Source organism: Camelus ferus, chromosome 13 (genome assembly GCF_009834535.1).
Source record: "Camelus ferus isolate YT-003-E chromosome 13, BCGSAC_Cfer_1.0, whole genome shotgun sequence".
NCBI lineage: Eukaryota > Metazoa > Chordata > Mammalia > Artiodactyla > Camelidae > Camelus > Camelus ferus.
In genome coordinates, this window is record NC_045708.1 from 21,964,578 (window position 1) to 21,984,775 (window position 20,198).

The 20,198-nt window shown below is 54.0% G+C and overlaps 1 protein-coding gene across 3 annotated transcripts; it reads left to right on the plus strand.

The window, feature by feature from the left end:
• The first annotated feature begins 254 nt into the window (after positions 1 to 254).
• On the plus strand, positions 255 to 19,729 carry SERINC2 (serine incorporator 2). Of its 3 annotated transcripts, XM_006176179.3 has the most exons (11): positions 255 to 342; positions 916 to 966; positions 10,124 to 10,285; positions 11,212 to 11,402; positions 11,856 to 11,935; positions 12,341 to 12,478; positions 13,275 to 13,444; positions 15,123 to 15,213; positions 15,547 to 15,688; positions 17,946 to 18,158; positions 19,142 to 19,724. In XM_006176179.3, the coding sequence occupies exons 1-11, from the start codon at positions 328 to 330 to the stop codon at positions 19,275 to 19,277; spliced, it is 1,389 nt and encodes a 462-aa protein (XP_006176241.2). In that variant the 5' UTR covers positions 255 to 327; the 3' UTR covers positions 19,278 to 19,724. The 3 variants fall into 3 exon arrangements, with proteins under 3 accessions (XP_006176241.2, XP_032351637.1, XP_014407402.1); XM_032495746.1 differs by lacking the exons at positions 255 to 342; positions 916 to 966 and adding an exon at positions 3,224 to 3,373 and having other exon boundaries at positions 19,142 to 19,729; XM_014551916.2 differs by lacking the exons at positions 255 to 342; positions 916 to 966 and adding an exon at positions 4,979 to 5,065 and having other exon boundaries at positions 19,142 to 19,723.
• The last annotated feature ends 469 nt before the right edge of the window (positions 19,730 to 20,198 follow it).

A 20,198-nucleotide genomic window follows, 5' to 3' on the forward strand; every position in this document is an offset into this window, starting at 1 on the left:
GATGTGTTGTGAGGACTTAAAATGGTTGCTGTGGATATTATTATTGTTGTTACTTCAGACCTTTGTGCCAAAACCCCATGCACCTTTTGAGAAGGAGAGCAGCCTTGGTGGGGGGCCGTATATGGGGAGAGTGGGTGGATGGTGTCCTGTGAATGCCTCTTCCCAGATGCTTCCCCCATCTCAAGCCCTCATTATCCCATATGAATATTCATAAGAGATAGCTTCAGCCCTGCTTTGTAAATGGGTCAGAAGCAGGAAGTGGAGGCCAGTGCAGATATCGAGGCCGAGGGGACAGGAGGCTCAAAGCCAGAGTACATCGGCGTCCCCATGGATGGGAGGATGGTGAGAGGAATGGGCAAGAATGGTTGGAAGACTCTGGAAGGGGGAAGGGGGGCTTGAGCAGGAGGAAGGGAGGCTTGAGCAAGGGATTGTTTCCATATTGCAGATTTGAAAACTGAGACCCAATGAGATCAGATTAGAAAACCCTGGGGTGAGTGGCCCAAGGAGCCAGAACCTGCTTCCTTTGCGACCTGGAGAGTCGAGCATCTGTCTGGGCTGGGTGATGGGCATAGGGATTCGACCAAATGACTCCTGCATGTTTCTCTCAATGGATGTAATTTATGTGGCATTACCTGGTTGGAAGAGCTGTGGTGATCCTGAATCCTAACCCTCCAGTGAGGTTCAGGGAGGCTGGGTGACTTGCCGAGATCACATAGCTCCTGATTGTGATCTTGCCTTTGGAAGTGTGAGACATAGAATGATTCTGGCTCCACGCAAGAGGTTCAAGACTGGGAGAAAGTCAGGTGGGCTTGTCAGGATACCGAGAAATGAAGCCTCTTTATCCACCTTCTCATTTCATCTCCTCAAGAGTCCCCTGAGGTAACTGGAGCAAAAACGATTATATCCGTTTTACAGATGAGAAGCATGAGGCTGAAAGAGGAGGAGACACCGGGACAAGGCTACACAGTGAGTTGTCTGCAGAGCTGCTCTGGCCCTCTGTGTTGGGGGGTGGGGGGTGAGAGCTCAGCTGGCTTCCATCTTGTGCGGGGTGCGATCAGGACCAGGCAGCACTTCATCATGCTCCGGAAGATTTCAGTCTAAAATGAGAGGGGGCTGTCTCTCTACACTTGCAGGCATATTAATCCTTCTCTCCTTTCAGATAGCTGCCTTTGCTTAGAATGCTTTCTGGATGCTCACAACTTGCGCCGTAAGATTAAGCAGGGTGATCACTCTCATTTCAGGGAAAGGGGAGGAGGTCCGGAGAAGAGAAGTGGCCCCCAGGGTGGCAGAGGGTGTGAGAGGTGGTGACAGATCAAGAGCCTCAGGTGTTGCTCATCTTGGGTGTTTTCTGTCGGACTAGGTCGTGGAAAGTGAGTGGCTGAGGGTTGGGAAGTTTGGCCCCTGGGGCAGAAGTGTCAAAGGAGCTGACCCTGGGGTGGGCGGCCATGAGAACGGCTCACTTCTGACCACTGCATACCCTTCTATGCATAGAGGATCACTGGGTATAAGGTGACAGTGTAGGGATATTTCTGAACCAGACTGTCAGTCACAACAGAATGAGGACACTGGGCTCATGGTAAATGTTCAGGTGTTCATTCATTCGGGAAGCATTCACTGCCTTAGTGCGCCAGGCCCTGTGCTGTTCCCCAGGCTGGGGAGGGACCGGCCAGAGGTGAATCGGACAGTCCTTGGGTGGCTCAAAGTCTCCTAAAGGTCTCAGTCTAGGACTGAAGACACTATTGGACAGAAAAAGAGGCAGATTGTGTAGTGTCACCTCCCTTTTCAAACAGAGGCAGTGGGATGTCAGGGACAGGCCTTGGGTTCTGAGATCAAGGTTGGATTGGGTGGTCCTCTACCTCTGCCCTTCTGAGCAGTGTGGCTTTGAGCAGCAGTAACAACAACCCCAATAATCATAGCTGGTCAGTGCTCAGTTTACGTCCACATGCCACTTTACTTCTTTGAATCTGTTTCCTCATCTATAAATTGGGGTGGAGTGGGGAGTTAATCTACTTCTCAGGGTTCCTGTGGGGCTTGAGTGGGACCATGTAGGGCAAAGAGTTTGGTGTGAGCTTGGCCTCTGTGGTAGCTTTAGTTACTTGTGAGGCATCAAGGAGTCTCACGCTGTAGAAACACGGGGAAGCTTATTCCTAATGGGGCCAGGTAGTGGTTTGGGAGTGGTGGTGGTTCTCTTTACCAAGAAAATACTGGATGTGAGCTTTGAAAGGTAGAGAACGGGATAAAGAGAAGAAAGACTTTCCAAGGGGAGGCTGTCCTGCAGGCAAAAGTGTGGAAGAGGGAAACTGTGGGGTCTGTTTCTGGAACAGTCCTGGCACAATTAATGGCTAAGCCTGATGCCCCATGTATCACAGTCAAGCCGGATCTTTGGTCCAAGGGCACTCAGACTTCCTTCCCTAACATCATCCCATGTACAGTTGAGTGAGGAGAGGGCTGGAGGGTGAGCTGAGAGTAATTACAGAGTCTGGCTTCTGGTGTCTCTCACCTACCCCTGAGGGACAGGCAGGAAGGCAGGAATGTGACCCACCCACCCTTTCTGACCTCCTTAGCTTGGGGCTAGGTTTGGGCATCCCTGGGAAAAGATGAGGCACCAAGAAAAAGTGGCTTGGGGGAGCATGTGGGCCAAGACAGGAGTCAGTAGAGCTTGAGGAACAGGAGGACGGAGAGGAGCTCAGGTGAAACAGTGCAAGGCCAGGTCTTGGGAGAAACAGGAACAGGCAGTTCACATCTGTCAAGCATCTACTATGTGTCGTAACAGCCCTTTGAGGTAGGTATCCTCACTTTACAGTTGGGGAAACTGAGGCTCAGAGAGGTGAAGCAACTTGCCCATTTCTTTGCCCGGTTATTCATCATTCAGCACTTAATGTATTGGGCAGAGGCTCTACGGCAAGAGCTGAGGAGTCAGAGGTGACCATCTCTTGGCTCTGTCCCCTGAGGTTGAGGGCAGGGGGAAGTGTTGCAGGTCACACTGCGGCCTCTCCGGGCCTGGAACCCAGGTCTCACTATTTCCCAGCCCTCACTTCGGATCGGGACACGAGCCGGGGCCAGAGCCGGGTCCGGTTGCGCGTCTCGCGCGGCCACTGGAGTCCCCGGTTACCCTACTTTTCCTACAGTCCAGCCCGGCGCACCTGCTCCAGGTGAGTCCAGGAAGGTCCCGAGCGCCTCCGGAAAGCGGCGAGCGGTTTCGGCAGGTGGGGCGGGGCCGGGCTGGGGCGGGACCGGGGGCGGGGCCAGTCCGGGCGCCCCGAGCCCGACCGGATCCCGAGTCCCTCCGCCGGCGCTCTGCGCCCTGCGCCCCGCGCCCCGCGCCGCCGCCGACATGGGGGCCTGCCTGGGCGCCTGCTCCCTGCTCAGCTGTGTGAGTCCCGAACCCCGCGCCCGCCCGCCTGCGCCGTCGGCTCTTTCTTCAACCGCGCACTTTTCTCCTGACTTCTTCCTCCAAATAGTTTCTTCTTTTCCCTTCCTCCAAACTTGTCTTTCTGGGCCCGCACCCCGCCCTCGGGATCTGCCTGTTCACCGAGTCCCCCAACCCCCATCCAGGGCCCGCGGGCGCCGGGGACAACTGGTGTCCGGGGCTCGGGTTACCGCGAGGGAGGGGGTGGGGCGCGCCGCGGGGGAGGGAGTGCACTGGACGGGCTTCCCCCCGGGAACTGGGGAGACTGAGGCCCAGACCCCGGGGTGGGGGTGGCTGCTGGGCCCCAATTCGCCCCACTTGGAGTTATCCTGGCGGTGCGCCTCTCGTCTCTCTCCCGGACGCTCTGACTGTGTGGCCTGCCTGGTCCTTGTCCCTCTCTGCGTGTGTCCTTCTCTTTTTCTCTGGCAATCTGTCAGTCAGTCTCTGTCCTTGCCCGTCTGCCTCAGTTTGTCCATTTATATGTTTCTGGTATCTGTCTCTGTCCGTTCGTTTGTCCGATTCTTTGTCCGTCCGCTGCTTCTCTGTCATTGTCTGTCTCCAGGGTTCGGTGTCTGTCCGCACCGGTCTGCCCTCCCGTCCAAGCTATCAGCCTCTCTGCGTCTCGTTCAGTCTGGTCAGACTAACTCCTGAGCACTTCCCCAGTGAGCCCCAGACCCTTCCCCTCCCGGCTCCGAAATGGGGGTTGGGGAGGAAGGCCCCCTCTGCCTTTTAAGTTGTTCGTCAGTGAAGTGGGCATGGGTTGTCACCGCCACCAGGCCCAACGCTGGATGGGAAAACTCAGGAATTGAGGGAGATTGGGGTGTGTGTGGGAGGTGGGGGGAGTACCTGGTCGCCTGGGCTGGGAGACCTGGGGAGCAGCCAACCTCTGTTTTGGGGCTGCAGCCAGCAGAGGGGAGGAGCATCAGGCAGACCCCAGCCGGGAGGCCCCTTCTCCTTTCCCAGCCCCCTCTCCCTTCCCTGTTCCCCTCATTAAATCTGAGCTTCATTCAAGCAGCCCCCTCCCCCTCTGCCCCACACAAAGAGGAGCCAAGAGGAAGAGGAGGGGGGCGGTCTGGTGGCTGCTGAATCTCAGACTTGCTTTCCTTTGTCCCTGATTTGTGAGTGTGTTAGGATGAGGGCGTAGGGGTGGAGAGCTGGGGGATCTAGAGACTTACTTTACAGCCATTTTCTGAGAATAATATCTGCACACAGTGGTTATAGAGTGGGTTCCTGGACAGATCTCTTGTCCTCCTGGGCCTCCATTTCCCCATATGTGAAGTCTGTGTCTGTGTGTGTGTGTGTGTGTGTGTGTGTGTGTGTGTGTGCGTACAGCCGCAGGAGGAAAATCAAGAGCTGGTCCCTGAGGTCCCTCCCTCCCTGCCCAATGAAACCAAGGTTTGGGCTGGGGCTCTGGCCTGAAAGTGTTTGCTTCCTGGTGGGGAAGGAGGAGTTTCCTTGTAGTTGACCAGAATTCCATCTGGCTGAACTGGCCTGGGGGTGGAGGGTGTTAAGGGAGACCTGGCAGTTCCCTATGCCTCTGTCTCCCTGTCTGCCTCCCTCAGACTGCTGTTGCGAAGATGATAAAGTGCCCCACCCAGATCCTGGCATAGAGCGAGTGCTCCAAATTGGAGCTATTGTTATTATCATCTTAGAAAGGTAGGTGGAGAATTCCCTCTGGAGCCAAGTGCTGATCTCTAAGTCATAGACTCCTATAATGCTGGACCAGAAGTCATCTGACAGGCCTGCTCCAACCCCCAGTTTACAGATGAGGAAACCGCAGCCCAGAGAGATTAGCTGACTTGCCTAAGGTTGTACAGTGAAAGGAGGAGGAACTGCAGAGTCAGGATTACAGTCTGATTTCTAATCCAGGCTTCTTCTGCCCACCCCTTCCTTCACATCTGGATGCCTGAGGGTTGGCCCAAAGGGGAACTGGGAGGTTCACTTTCTGAATATAATATCTGCAAGGGACCTGCTCCCCTGTCAGTGGCTTCTTGGGGTTCAGACCTCTGGTGTTTACTGAGCACTTACTGCCTGCCAGGTGTTGTGCTGAGCCCTTCACTCATGCCATCTCATTGCTGGCCCCCACCCCCACCCCATGACACGGTTATCCTATTTTACAGATAACCATGCCTACAACAGCCACCATTTACTGCGTCCTTATGATATATCGGCCCAGAACTCATGTCCCAGAGTGGTAGCCCAGGCGGTGTAGTGAGCACTTTATATACATCCTTTCATTTAATCTTCACAATGACCCCAGTGAAGTAATTAATATTATCCCCATTTCACAGCTGAGGAAGCTGGATCAGAGAGGGAAGGTGATTTCCCCACAGCCACACAGTATTAAGTGGTGCAGTTGGGCGCTACTAGACAGCAGTAACAACCAGTTTTAATGGAGATTTGCCCCGAAGGAGTGAAGTTCTGAAGAGGGGGTTGCCAGGCATCTTTAGGGAGAATGTTTGGCATACATGGGTCGGTGGGGAAGACTTTTGTACCCTTCCTGCCATAACACATTTGAATATGCCTCTCGTGGCTCTCTTGGTCAGCATTTGTACTGGGCTGAAGGTGAGTCCTGGCCGGGAGGAGTTCAGAGGGACCCCCAAGGGATGGGAGTCACCAGGCCAGCCAGTACCTGGTGAGTTGGAGGTCAGCACATATGTAGGGAGGGCCTTCTACATGCGAGCGGGTGTGAAAGGCCTTTGGGTTAGACTGATTGGTCTCAGTCCTGGCTCGGCCTCTTCTCAGCTACAAGACTGAGGACCTCTCTCCTGGTCTGGAAAATGGAGAGAACAAGGGCCGCTGCCTCTCAGCATGTTGGGAAGGTTGGATGGGCTGGAGAGGAGCAGGCCAGAATCGCCCGAAGCCGGCATGCAGCCGCTGCTCTGTGAGTGGAGTGGAGTGCTGGAGACCACATTCGAGGAAGTGGGGAAGCCAGTGAAGCCCAGGGCTGCCTGACGGGCTCCAAGCCACTTCACCGCCCTGCCCAGAAGCCCATTTTTTGGCTGAGGAAACTGAATCCTACGGGGGGAGAAAAGAGACTTGTCTAAGGTTGTACTGCAAGCTGGCGGCAGAGTCAAGACGGGCCCTCTCCTCTTGGCACTGCATTGGGGAAGGAAGTACGTTTTGAGTAGTTTGGGGCTGACCTGTTCTCTCCTGTGTTTTTCTTAGTCCTTGGGTGGCTCAGCCAGTTATGAGGTGCCATGGAGCCTTGCGGCTTAAAGACTCTAAGACCCAGGGCTTCCTAAGTTCTGAATTCTCCATTCTGAGAACCTGGCTGGTGCTAAGATTCTGTCACTCTGAGTGTTCTGGTGCTTTTCCATTGCTGCCTTTCTCCTGAGTGCGCTTGGGGAGTTGGGGGCGCATTGTAATCTGAGTGCAGGAACGGTGTTACAGTCGGCCTCGACCGTCCACGTTGCATCACAAGCATAGCCCGTGTAGCTGTCAGTCCAGCGACTTTGACCTTCCCTGCCTCTCTGACATTCCACAGAGTCAGTGGGCCACCGCTGTCCCCTGGTGCTGGGCATGCAGGTCATGTGCAGTTTCTTGATATTCTTTTTCTTTTTTCTTTTCTTTCTTTTTATTTTTTTCTTTTGGAGCAGAGAAAAGTTTATTGCACAGCCAAGCAAGGAGAATGGGTGGCTTGTGCTCAAAAAACCTGAACTCCTTGATATTCTCCTAAGCTCATACAACCTAAAGCTTTGTGCCTATTTCAGTCTTTTTTTCTCAATTTAAAATTTTTATTTTTTCATAGTAGCATCAACTTTATTGGGGGGATAGCTTATAGTTAATTATATTTAGTTACATGTACCCACTTAAGTATTACCTGTACACATCTGCTCCACTCAGCAGAGAGATCCCCCTTAGGGGAGTTCCACAGTATGTTGATGGACACTGCGTTATTTTCAGTTTTCCCCTATGGTTTTCCTGGTGGAAACAATGAACTTCTGTGTGTATGCATGCGCCCACATGTCTGCCTTTACTCCCGTGGGCTGGCACTTCTGTGGGAAGAGGTTCTTGTAGGAGTGGTCCCCGCAGGTGGAGTGGGGTGCAGAATATATAAACAAGTCTAAGGATGCTCCAGAAGCAGCTGGGGGCTGTGTGTATTTTTCTCTCCCTGACCTGCTCTCTGTGGCTGCCGGCCAGGCCCTTGGAGATCCTGAGGTTTCAGGTATCAGGCACGCTTGGATTTTGATCTCCAAGAACCAGAGTGAATTGAAAGGCCAGTTCCCTGACTGCAGTGGGACAACTTTTCCTGTGTCTCAAATGTCTCAAATTGAAACTGTAACAAGCCAGAGCTGGGCCCTGACCTGGCTACTTGGGCACTCGGTTCCTGAGATCCATGCCTGTTGGCCTCCCTTGGTTTTCTTGGGCACTGGAGGGGTTGTTTTCATTGCTGGGGTGTTTTGAAGTGAAATGAGACTGCCATCAATGATTTAGCAGGCCCTGGTGCAGACAGACTTGACCTTGAATCCCAGCCCCTCAGCTCACTTGCTGTGTGACCTTGGTTGTGTCACTTATCTGAATCTCAGTTTCCCCATTTGTAAGTGGGAGGTTGCAGCACACTTCCCAGTGTCAGTGAGGCTTAACCCTGACCAAGTGCTTACCGCAGAGTCTGGGACAGAGGAACTCATCCTAAAGGGAAGCCATCACTCATTACTTGAATCTCAGCACTGCTGTCCACTTCTGGCCAGTTTCTTAATTTCTCTGATCTCAGAATGCTCTTTCTGGTTTATAAAACACCTTTTCTGGCATTTGCTTATCTCCTCACGGCCCGCCCCTGCCAAAAGGTGGCCGTGGATAGGAGTCAGGGCTTGGGCTGGGGGCTGCAGATGTAAATAGAAGTCGCTGAATGGGTCGACTTATGATTTGAATCATGAGAGAGAATTGCATTCTGCAAGCATTTCATTAGCATCCAAGTATTTGGCTTTGGGGATGAGATAGAAGGGTAGGAAAGAGTGTTTCCAGGGGCACTTGCAGTCTGGAGGAGATGAGGGGGGGAGATGAGAAGCAAGCAGACTGTGCGGTACCCTGTGTGTCCAGTCCAGAAAATGTGGGCGAGTCTCAGAGGAGCAAGGAGCCCCTTTTAGTCCTGCGCTCCCCAAAGCTGATCAGTCAGTGTAAGGCTATTCCTCTTCCTCCCACCTGAAACCCTCGAATGGATGCCCCTTGCTCTTAGAACAAACACCAGGGTCCTGTATGGGGCTGCCAAGCCCTGGCAGCCTGGCCAGCATCGCCACTCAACACTTGCTTGTGAAGGTTTGGCCACAGGGCCTTCTTTTGGTTCCTCCAATGCCCACCTCTTGTCCACAGAGCTGCTGCTGGCTCTGTTCCCTCTGTCTGGAAGCCTCTTTCTTCCTCTTGGTCAGGAGAGTGAATCCTCACTGCTCAGCTCTCAGCTTAAATGTCACTTCCTCAGGGAAGTGACCCCCTCCCCAATCTATACTAAGCCCCCACCAGTCACTTGCAGCAACATGTATGTTTCCTTACCTTGATGGGTGTAATGATTTGTTGAGTATCTTTCCTGCCCTTGGAAGCTCCAGGAGGGCGGGCCCTGTGTCTTGCCCTCCGGACTCTTAAATACCTGAACAAGGACTTGGGGCTGTTTAGGGAAAGAGAAACAAGTTTTCCAGATGTATCTGGATGTGGGTCTGTTTTCTCCAAGGCTGAGCTGAAGAACCGGCCCCCGGGGGGTGAGTCTACAGCTATGAATGGTGTGGCATCACCAGCCTCCAGATGATTTCAGCCAGCCCCTGAGGAGGGAAGGGGCAGACAGAGGGCAGGGGAGCCCGAGAGGGGAAGGGCTGGACGCCGCTGCTGTCCACAAATGGTACAAGCGGAAATAACAGCTACTCATGTTCCTCATTCCGTTCATTCAGCAGATGTTTATTTATTAGGTGCTCGCTGTTTCTTGAGGTCTCAACACATGTCTGGTACCATGCCAAACACAGATAGTCACAGAGCTCCCGAGAATGCGCCAGGCACAAGTCCCATCTCTGGGAATTCTGCAGTGAACAAAACAGACACAGACCCCTGCCCTGGTGGAGATCGTATGCTAGCAACTAGCAATGGGAGGCAGGCAAACAGAATAGTGAACTAGGAAGCCCATCAGATGGTAGTAAGTCCCATGAAGAAAAACAAAGATGGGAATGGGGAAAGGGAACTTGGGGGAGTTACAATTTAAAAATCCCTATTTCATCCATAGAACTGCCATGCGAGAAGTAGGTACCTTTATGATTCCCTTGTTATTGAAGAGGAAACTGAGGTTCAGAGAGGTTAAATGAGCTGTGTAAGGTCACATAGCTAATTAGTGACAGAGGTGGCCTTCTGGATTTTTTTTTTTCACCACTCTGCCTCCTAAGTAAGAAACAGTGCAACCCCATCTCTCTCTCTCTCTCTCTCTCTCTCTCTCTCAAAGCCACAGTAGTACCTGAGATAGATCCAGGTTTGAATCTGGGTTCTGTTGATTACTGGTTGTGTGTCCCTGTGGGACCCACAGTCTTCCAGCCTTGGTTTTCTTGGCCTCCCCCTCGAGCTTGAGAGTTAAATGGGGTAACATCTGGGAAAGAGGTATGCCACTGCCCTGTGCGGTACAAGCGGGCTCGGTGTAGGTTTGGAGATACCGAATGGACAGCAGGTGGGTGTTGCATGCTTGTGCAGGGAAAGGGAGTGGAGGGGAGGCAGAGAGTAAGGCGCTGTCCCCTGTCCTCCTTGCAGGCGTCCTGCCTCTGCGGCTCTGCCCCCTGCATCCTGTGCAGCTGCTGCCCCTGCAGTTATAACTCCACCGTGAGCCGCCTCATCTTCACGGCCTTCCTCTTCCTGGGGGTGCTGGTGTCCATCATCATGCTGAGTCCTGGCGTGGAGAGTCAGCTCCACAAGGTGAGCCACCTGCAGGACCAGGCCTCTGTTGAAGGCTTAGCTGCCAGGGGTCCCAGGCTTGGGGACCCAGATAATCAAGAGGTGGGCAGGAATTTGGGGAGGGTGTAGCTCAATGGTAGAGCACATGCTTATCATGCACAAGGTCCTGGTTTCAATCCCCAGTACCTCCATTAAAAAATAAAACAGATAAACTTAATTCCTTCACCCCCAACAAAATTTAAATAAAATAAAAATAAGTTAATTAAAAAAAGAGGTGGACAGGAGTGTTCCATGATCCAAGCCTGATGTTTGGGGGGGTCATGTGGGGAGGAGAGTTTGAGCCCCACATGGGGATTCTTGTTTCTCATAAGCCACGGTCCCTTGGTTAACCTCATGAATCATTATTGTCCATTTAGACACTGGCCCAGGGCAAGCTCTCCCCACTTTAATGCATAAGCCCAGTTTTAGGGTCCTGAGTCTCCCCTTCATCTCAGTGTTTCATAGCTGGTGGGACAGTCAGGCTGGTGGTTCTGACATATTAGTGTGTGCAGAGGCATGAATACCCTGGGGAGTCTGCTAGAAACGCAGATTCTCAGGCCCCACCCTAGAGACTCTAGTTCTGTATGAGAGGAGTTGTGGCTGGTGGGTAGAGAGCACTTGGGGAAATCCTGCTTGAGACGGTGCCATGTGTTCCTGGCGCTGTGGGGACGGTAGCCGGGAAATTGACAGGCAGTAGCAAGATGTACCTGGATCGTCTGTCCCTGGGGGGCTCACTCGTAGGACTTCAGCTGCAGAGGCGGATGGGAATGGAGGTGGGCAGTGGTTGGAGGTGGGAGGTTCTGTGTACCATCCCACCCAGCCCTGGGAGAGGAGAGCCTGCCTGGCTTAGGCAGAGTCATCCCCGGTTCTGGGTGGGGCGGGACCTTCCGGCTGCTCTGTCTCCACAGCTGCCCTGGGTGTGTGAGAAGGGGGCCGGGTCCTCCATCATCCTGCAGGGCCACATCGACTGTGGCTCTCTGCTCGGCCATCGCGCCGCCTACCGCATGTGCTTCGCTATGGCTGCCTTCTTCTTCATTTTCTGCCTGCTCATGATCTGCGTGCGCAGCAGCCGGGACCCCAGGGCTGCCATCCAGAATGGGTGAGGAGGGGCCCTGCCTGCACCCTAGGGCCCTTCCACAGTGGCTTCCCCCTCCCTTGCCTGCCTCCAACGATCTCCAGACCCTACCCTCAGACTCAGGAGACACTCCAGCCAGGAGGGCCTAGCACAGAGATCAGCTCATGTAGTGGTTCCCATTTCTCAGATGAGGAAATAAAGCTCAGAAAAGGCTGCAGCATGCTCAAGGCCACACAGCGATTTAGTGACACAGCTGGGGACAGAGCTCGATGACTATCCTTACTTGTAACTGGTCCTTCCCTCTGCCCCTCGGGGCTTTTTCTAGGGCCAGGACAGAGTTTCTGTGCCCCTCAGACCATTAGAAAGTCCCTCTCATTTCTCCCAGTACCAGCTCTTTCGGGGTGGGGTTCTGGGAGGTCAGGCCTGTTCCCCTCCCCCCAGTCAGTTCTCTTGTCTATCCTACCCCTCCCCCCACAGGTTTTGGTTCTTCAAATTCCTGGTTTTCGTGGGCATCACTGTGGGCGCCTTCTACATTCCTGATGGCTCCTTCTCTAATGGTAGGTGGCCTTGGTGGGGAGGGATGGGGGCTAGGGGAGGGAGATGGGGTCTCCAGAGTGGGGCTGCTCTTTGCATAAAAACCCCAGGCTGCTGGCTGGGTCCTTGCCCCCCCTCCCAAGAGACAGTGCTCTGGTGCGTAGCCACATGGCCTTTGGGCAACTTGGGGGTGGGGGTGGGGACCCACCTTGACCCTGACCCATACCCTGCCACATGGCATCTCTGTGCATGGCTAGGGGCTCCCTGAGGGAGGGGACTTTGCTTCTCAGTGATCCCAGTGCAGGGCGTGGCACAGTGACTATTGAATGTGTAACAGTGAGTGTGAGAGGGAGACCTGGGAAGGTGCTGGCTCCAGGCTGCTGCCCCTCGGCTGGACCTCCACGCCTCCCTCCCCTCTCCCCATCCAGTCTGGTTCTACTTTGGCGTCGTGGGCTCCTTCCTCTTCCTCCTCATCCAGCTGGTGCTGGTCATCGACTTTGCACACTCCTGGAACCAGCGGTGGCTGAGCAAGGCCGAGGAGTGCGACTCCCGAGCCTGGTATGCAGGTCAGTGTGCTCATGCTAGAGTGGGGATACCCAAGGAGTGGGGGTCCTTGAAGCTGGATGAAGGCCCTCCAGGCACCTCAAGCTGCCTCCTGCCTTAGGGCAGGAGCTGAACTGTCCCAGGCAGATGGAAGGAAGGGTGTGTGTGGGCCTGGGCGGCTGATTCAGGGCACTGAGGGCAGTCAAAGGAGAGCTGCCCTGGAGAGGCCTTGAAGGGGTCTGGTTGAGTGGTCCTTGCAGAATGGGCTGTGCACAGCCGGACCGAACCAGGAATGACATCTGGTTATGGAAACCTCAGTGGCAGAATGGATCGCTGTTCAGATCTTTCGGTTCTTCTGAATGGATCAAGCAGAAAGGCTCGGGGGAGGGATTGCTCAGTGGTAGAGTGCGTGCTTAGCCCTGGATTCAATCCCCAGTACCTCCATTAAATAAATAAATCTAATTACCCCCACCCCCCCCCCAAAATAAAAGAAGAAGAAGAAAGGCTCACTTCGGGGCTGGTTTGGTTTCACAGCTCTTTCAACTTGCTGGCCTCCCTGGTCCCCACGCATCTAGTTCACTTTTTAAAAGACTGTTCTGTATTCATTGTACTTATTTTTATGGTGACTTTATTTGCCACAAGTGAAGCATTTTAGTTCAGGGTGGGGCAGAAACTCACAAAGGCTTGGTGAGTGATAGAAGTTTAGGAGCTGCTTGGAGGAGGAGGAAGTTGGGGCCTGAGAAGGGAGGACTGCCCGAGAAGCCCCCTCGAGGGATGGGGATCCCTGTGCCTCCTGACCCTGCTGCCCCTCCCGCCCAGGCCTCTTCTTCTTCACCATCCTCTTCTATGCACTGTCGATCACGGCCGTGGTGCTGCTGTTCATTTATTACACCCAGCCTGGCGCCTGCTACGAGGGCAAGGTCTTCATCAGCCTCAACCTCACTCTCTGTGTCTGCATCTCCATAGTCGCCGTCCTGCCCAAGGTCCAGGTGAGCCTGCCTGTCTCTTCTCAGCTTGAAACCAGGCCCCTTGGTGTGTGGGACTTCTTGTAGGAAGCCCGGAGTCCTGGGACAGGGGCTCTTAGTCACAGAAGCTTGGGCCAAGAGCGTGGGCTCCCAAGTCAGCCCTCCGAGGTTAGAGTCTTGGCTCTCACGTTTACATGCTGGGTGTCTTTGAGAAAGTGCTTTAACCGCTCTGTGCCTCTCTCTTCTCAAATGTAAAATGAGGATACTAACACTTACTACTTGGAGTTATTCTCAAGGTTGAGACCATATTTGTGAACACTTAAAACAGTGCCTGGCATGTGGATATCCATCAGACATTGGCTATTACTAGCATTATTTTGTTGTCATCATTGTTTCTATGCAAATGAATATTAGGAAGGGTCACTGAGTGACATTCCTTGACATCTCAAGAAGTGTTGTTAGAAGGTACAATTCCACAGTTTCCAACCCCAGATCATCTGGGATAATGGGTGGCGGCTTCCAAGGTAATCATTTGTTCTTCAGAAAGAAAGCCTTCTGAGTCCAGTGGTACGTCACAGTTTGGGATACCAGCCCACCAGGGGTTTCAAAGGTAGTGAGATAGTCTTTGAGGGTCCTTAGCAGAAAGGTTGGGAATCTTCCTTCTGGCCAGAGCCTCCATTTCCCAGTGAGAAAACTGAAGCCCAGAGAGAGTGATGCCTCTGTCCCAGGTCACACAGCAATCATATTCATTCAGTAGATACCTCTTGAGCATCTAATGTGTACTAGGCACTCTGCCAGATGTTGAGGATACAACTATGAGGAAGAGGAGGAAGAAAAATGGTAACAGCCAAGAGCTAATGGCACCTTTCATGTCCTTTAGTCCCTGCACCATCATCCTCCCCACTTTACAGATGAGGAAATGGGGGCTTGAAGGATAGAGACTTGCCTGAGGTCACACAGCTAGTAAGGGTTGGGGCTGGGATTTGAACCCAGGCAGGTTGGCTCCAGGGCCTGTGCTCTTAATCACAGAGTTCAGATTCAGATTTCTAAGTGTGTGTGCAGTGAGGGGTGGGAAAGAACAACCAATAGGAGACCAGGCCAGGTGAGGTGATTTTGGATAATAAGTGCTACGTGGAAAGTAAAAGAGGGCATGAGCTGAAAGGGAGGTGGGCTGGCAGGGCCAGGGGCTGCCACAGTCAGGGTTGTCAGGGCCTCTTTGGGGATCCTGTTTGAGCTGAGGCATGAATACTAAGGAAGGGCTGCTGGTGCAGAGACGATACGGGGGAGAGACGTGTCAGAGGGGACATGGTGAGTGCAAAGGCACTGAGGTCTGAGATGATTTGGCAGGTTCCACTGACAGAGAGGTGGCTGGGGAGTTGTCAGCAGGGAAGGGGCGGAGGTTGCGGGGGTCAGGTGAAGACAAAGGTGGGGTAAACAGAGGAGGGCTTTAACTGAGTGTGAAGAGGTGCCTGTCCTTGAAGAGTTCTCGGCAGGGGAACACGTAGGGTAGTCTCTTAAGAGAAAGAATTAGGACTCTACCTTTGGATGGCCTGGGTGGTATGTGTTCCCAAAGGGTGTGGGGTGGGATGGCCCTAGGGTGGCAGGGGTTTCTGAGGTCCCCTGGTTGGGTGTAGGTGGGCTGGCTGGGGGTGGAGTGTGCCCAGACTGGGCAGGGGTCATATTGATAGACTGCTCTTACTAGGATGCCCAGCCCAACTCAGGTCTGCTGCAGGCCTCCGTCATCACACTCTACACCATGTTTGTCACCTGGCTGGCCTTATCCAATGTCCCTGGTGAGTATAGGCTTGGGTTCCAGGAGGTCTGGTCTTGTTCCTGGGCCAGCAGTGGCCCTCTGGGGAGCTGGGGTCCCTCAAAGGTGACAGGGACATCCCAGCCCCAGCCCATTCCAAGACTTAGTCCTTCAGGGAGTTGGGAGGACCCCATCTGTGCCTGGAGCTGTCTCTGTTGTTTTGTCTGTTAAGTGTTGTCTGTCCCTGGGACTTGGATGGTTGGTTGTGTGTCCGCCTGCCCGTCCATTGTCTGTCCATCTGAGCTTATCCTCTGGGCTCCCTGGAGACTCAGACCTGTCCTGCATGGGCTGAGAGTGACCACGCTCCCATCCCCAGACCAGAAATGCAACCCCCACCTGCTGACCCACTTTGGCAACGGGACAATCCTGGCAGGCCCCGAGGGCTATGAGACCCAGTGGTGGGACGCACCGAGCATCGTGGGTCTCATTGTCTTCATCCTGTGCACCTTCTTCATCAGGTAGGGTGGAGGGCTCTGGTTTCTGGGAAGAAATCCTTATTGGGGGCCCCGAGCCAGAAGTGAGGGGAGGATGTGGGAGCCAGGATGGCAACCTGGATGGCACCCTTCCCAGGCAGCTCGTCCAGCCCTTGCATTGTGCTGGTGGGGAAACTGAGTCAGAGGGCACAGTGCGACTGGGCAGTGGGAGTGGGATGAACCCTGCCTCCTGGCCCCGGGCCCTTTACTGCACACTCACGCGCCCAGCTCAGGTGCATGCAAGCAGCTGTGGGGCCAGGGCAGAAGCCTGGACTGGGGCCCACGGGTCCAGGCTCTGTCACTCATTAGCTGTGCGGCCTTGGGGTAAATGGCTTCACCTCTCCCAGCTTCAGTTTGCTCTTCAGTTAAAGGATGAGAACTTCTAATGCCTGGGGTGGCTCGTGACCCCACAGTCTCCCCTGAGAAAGAGCAACTCATTCTTAGATGGCAACTTTTTCAAAGCAGGCATCTTAGCAAGTGCTCATCAGTGTGAACTCTGGAGCCAGACTGCCTGCATTTGAACCTGGCACTGCCACTGACTGGCAGTGTGATTTTGGGCAAGTCACTCAACCTTTCTGTGCCTCAGTTTCCACGTCTGTAAAATAGGAATAAAAATAGTACCTCCTTCATTGGATTGTTGAAGAGTCACAGATGAGTTAATATATATAAGGCTCTTAGAAAAGAACTTGGCAAGTAGTAGGTGCCAAATAAGTGTCTGCTATCATTGCTGAGAGCTGTGAACATTTGCATAGCTGGGTGGCAGCGAATGGCTGTTTTGTAAGGGTCACTGGATGAGAATATTGAGTATAATCATTGTTGACACTGAATCTGGCCAACTCACTTACTGCCTTCTTGTGACCCAGCATTTCTCCGCGTGCCACCTGCGTGCCTGCCCTTTACTCCCTGAAGGGCACCTCTGCCCTGCTCCCCCCTGCTCCCCCATCATCCATCCTGGGCCCCTGGGCAGTGCACCTGCCTCCAGGCCCCTGGGCTAGAACATTTTGAGGCTGTTTCACATTTTGTTTTGTTTTCTCATTTGTCAAAACATCTTCTCCAAGTCAAGTTGGGGCGGTTCACCAACACCTCTCTTCTTTGTCACCTCCTTTGATTCCTTTTCCAACCTGGAAGGGCCCAGGTCCTCTCCATTTTACAGAGGAGGAGATGGAGACTCGGCGAGGCGCAGCCACTTGTCCGAGGCCCTGAGCACACAGTGGCCCTGGAGCTTGAGCACACTGCCCTGTCCCCGCGCTCTGTCCCTCCCCGTCCCCGCCTAGGCACACCGCTGTGCTTCCTGATGCTTCGCATACTCACACGTCCCCGCCTTTGGTCACTGGGCGGCACCTTGGAGAGCCCAGGGCACCCGTCTGTTCTTAGCACCTCTTAGCACCATTCTTAAAACACAGGAACAAGGAAGTTAAGCAGCCAGGAGGGCGGAACCACTGATGGTGGTGGCTCTTGCCCCAGCCAGAGGGCTCACTGCACTAGAGAGCAACACAGTATGGGGTCAGCTGAAGCTCAGCAGCGGGCGATTTCTCAGTTTGATGGTGTGGCCTGGAATCTGAGTCTTCTTTCGCTTTTTTTCAGATTGAATTTTCAAAATTGTATATGCGTCTCAAACTATTAAATACTGTTAAAAACATCAAGACCTCATTAGAGAGCAACGACAAAATAACCTCACTCTTATTCTGTATTGTGAATGTAAAGAAAGGGGCGGTGGTGGGTAACACTACTCAGCTAAAGCGAGTAAAAGAAAACAAATTTAACAGCAAATGAGCACTGCTGTGAACATTATTAATGCATGTAGCACCTGGTATGGTCCTCGCCATACTAGGGTTCGACACATGTTTATGGAAGTGGCAAATGAACAACCAGTATAGCAGTGACTGTTTATTTGGTTTCTGCTCTGTGCCAGGTGCAGTTCTGGGGACTTCATGTCATTATTCTATTTAATTCTCCCAGCAAGCCTGTAAGGGAAGTAGTACACTTATCCTTGATTTTACAGACAAGGAATCACAAGCTCAGAGAGGTTAAGTGTCTTGCCCAAGGTCACACAGGAGGAGGGATAGAGTTGAAAATCAAAGCAGTTTGTTAACTCCTGGGCCTGCCAGCTCCTGAGGCCCTGGGACCATGGTGCCTGTGGTCATCATGATCAATGCCGCAGTGCGTGAGGGGCCCTGGCGCCGCCCACCTGCCCACCTTGGCAGTGACAGCCTGACGGCCACCCTCCTCCCTCCCTCTGCAGTCTGCGCTCCTCAGACCACCGGCAGGTGAACACCCTGATGCAGACAGAGGAGTGCTCGCAGGTGCAGGAGGCCACGCAGCAGCAGGTGGTGATCTCTGAGGGCCGAGCCATAGACAATGAGCAGGACAGCGTCACCTACAGCTACTCCTTCTTCCACTTCTGCCTGGTGCTCGCCTCTCTGCACGTCATGATGACACTCACCAACTGGTACAGGTGTGAGCGTACAGCCCTGCCGGGCGCGGACAGGGTGGTGATGCCCGCAGTGCGTGCGCCACACGTCTCCTCTCCTCCGGCCCCGCATGGGGGTTCTCCTGATGCCTGCTCAAGGCTTGGGCATGGAGACGTCTCTCTAGAAGCCTCCACAGAACCTGCTCCGCCCATGCCCCGGTTTTCCCGCCAGTGCCCAGTCTGCTCAGTAGCTGGTACTTCACCAAGTACTGAGAAGTGGGGAGCACAGGAGGTGGGGAGCACAGGAGGGGGAGCTGGGCCTGTGCAGGGCAGACCGGGTTTACAGATCAGGGCTGGTGATTTGGGTTGTGGGGTCAGAGTTGTGATTTCTGGTTGGAGGGTTAGGATTAGGATGTGGAGTCCAAATCCAAGTCACAGTGTCAAGAACAGAAGTCATGAAGTCAAGAGTTGGGGCCATATAAAGTCACAATTTGGTCTCTTGGTTAAAATTGGGGTTACAAGGCTAGAAAGCCAGGACTGAAGTAGCCAGGTCAAGGAGCCAAGATCAGAGTTACAAGGTTAGAGGCCAGGACTAGGGTCACAGGGTCAAGGGTCAGAATTGAAGTCAGAGATATCAGAACTGTGGTCATTAGCTCAGGGGTCAGGGATGTGGTTATAGGATCGAGGGTCAGAGTCAAGGTTAGAGGTCAGAACTAAAGTCAGGAGCTTCAGGGTCCCAAAGTCAGGGACCAGGAGTAAGGTCACAGAATTAGGATAACAAGGTTAGTGACCAGAATCGGGTTTGGGGCCAAGGTGGAACTGATGTTGGTGTGAGGTCCATGGTACAAGGTCAAGAGCTATAAGTAGGGTCATAAGGCCAAGTGTCAAAAATATCAGACTCGAGGGCTCAAGTTACAGAGTAAGAGCCAGAGTTGAAGTCCGAGGTCACAACTGGGTCATAAGGTCAGGGCCAGGACTGCGGTCACAAGATTGGGGGCCAGGCTCACTGGGATGATGATGTGTTCCAGACCCGGTGAGACCCTGAAGATGATCAGCACGTGGACCGCCGTGTGGGTGAAGATCTGTGCCAGCTGGGCGGGGCTGCTCCTCTACCTGTGGACCCTGGTAGCCCCCCTCCTCCTGCCCAACCGCGACTTCAGCTGAGGCAGCCCCTGCAGCTGGCCCACCTGCTGCCTCGGGGCTCAGTGACAGCAGGCTGAGTCCCTGCCCCACCTCCGGGACTTGCCCCTGAGCTGGGCCTTCTGTTCTTAGTGCCTTCAGGGAGGAGGAACGTCAGGTCCATGCCTGAGCCCCGCCCTCCCACTGCCCCGACCACAGAGCTGCCTCCTCTGTCCCCTAGTCCCCACTAGCCCACACTCACCCTCCTGGGATAAAAGGGCCCCTTGTTCTAAGGCTCTCCAGGGGAGGGTCCTGACTGAGAGAAACACTGAGAGCCACTCAGAGAGCGGCAGCATTTAGCAGGATGGGGTGCCCAGCTCTGAGGCCCGGGTATTACAGACTACGGCCCCAAGGGCACCCTGTCCCCTTCCTAGACTTTGTGCCTTACTGAGTCTCTAAGACTCTGCCAATAAAGAAGCCAGTATGTGTGCCTCCCATGTTCTCTGCCCCCTCCCCTTCGGCGTGGGCCCCATCCCATCGGGCCAGTGTTGGGGCTGGGAACACCGTGTCAGCGCTGTGGGTGCTGACATGTAGGGACCAGACCATGAAGGCCTTGCAGGTCAGACAGAGCGGCCTGGGCTCTGTCTTCTGGGTCATGGAGAGTGTGGGGGCAAGGGCTGTGGAGGAAGGAGGAGCTTTGGAAAAAGGGAGCCTGGGGGTAAGAAAAGGGGGACCTGGAGCATGTCTACATAAGGGACAGTGAGGCTGGAGTTGGGGTGGAGAGGAGGGCCCTGAGGCTGGTCTTTGGACCATCTTACCAGTGCTTCCCTGAGGCCTTGCCCACCGCTGACCTGTCTGCAGGGCCTTGCTGAGCAACTTGTCTCCTCCCTCCTATCCTTCCTGCCGTAGGTTGGCCCTTGCTCTGGGCTGGGTGCCATGGTGGGTGCACAGAAAATCTGATGGATC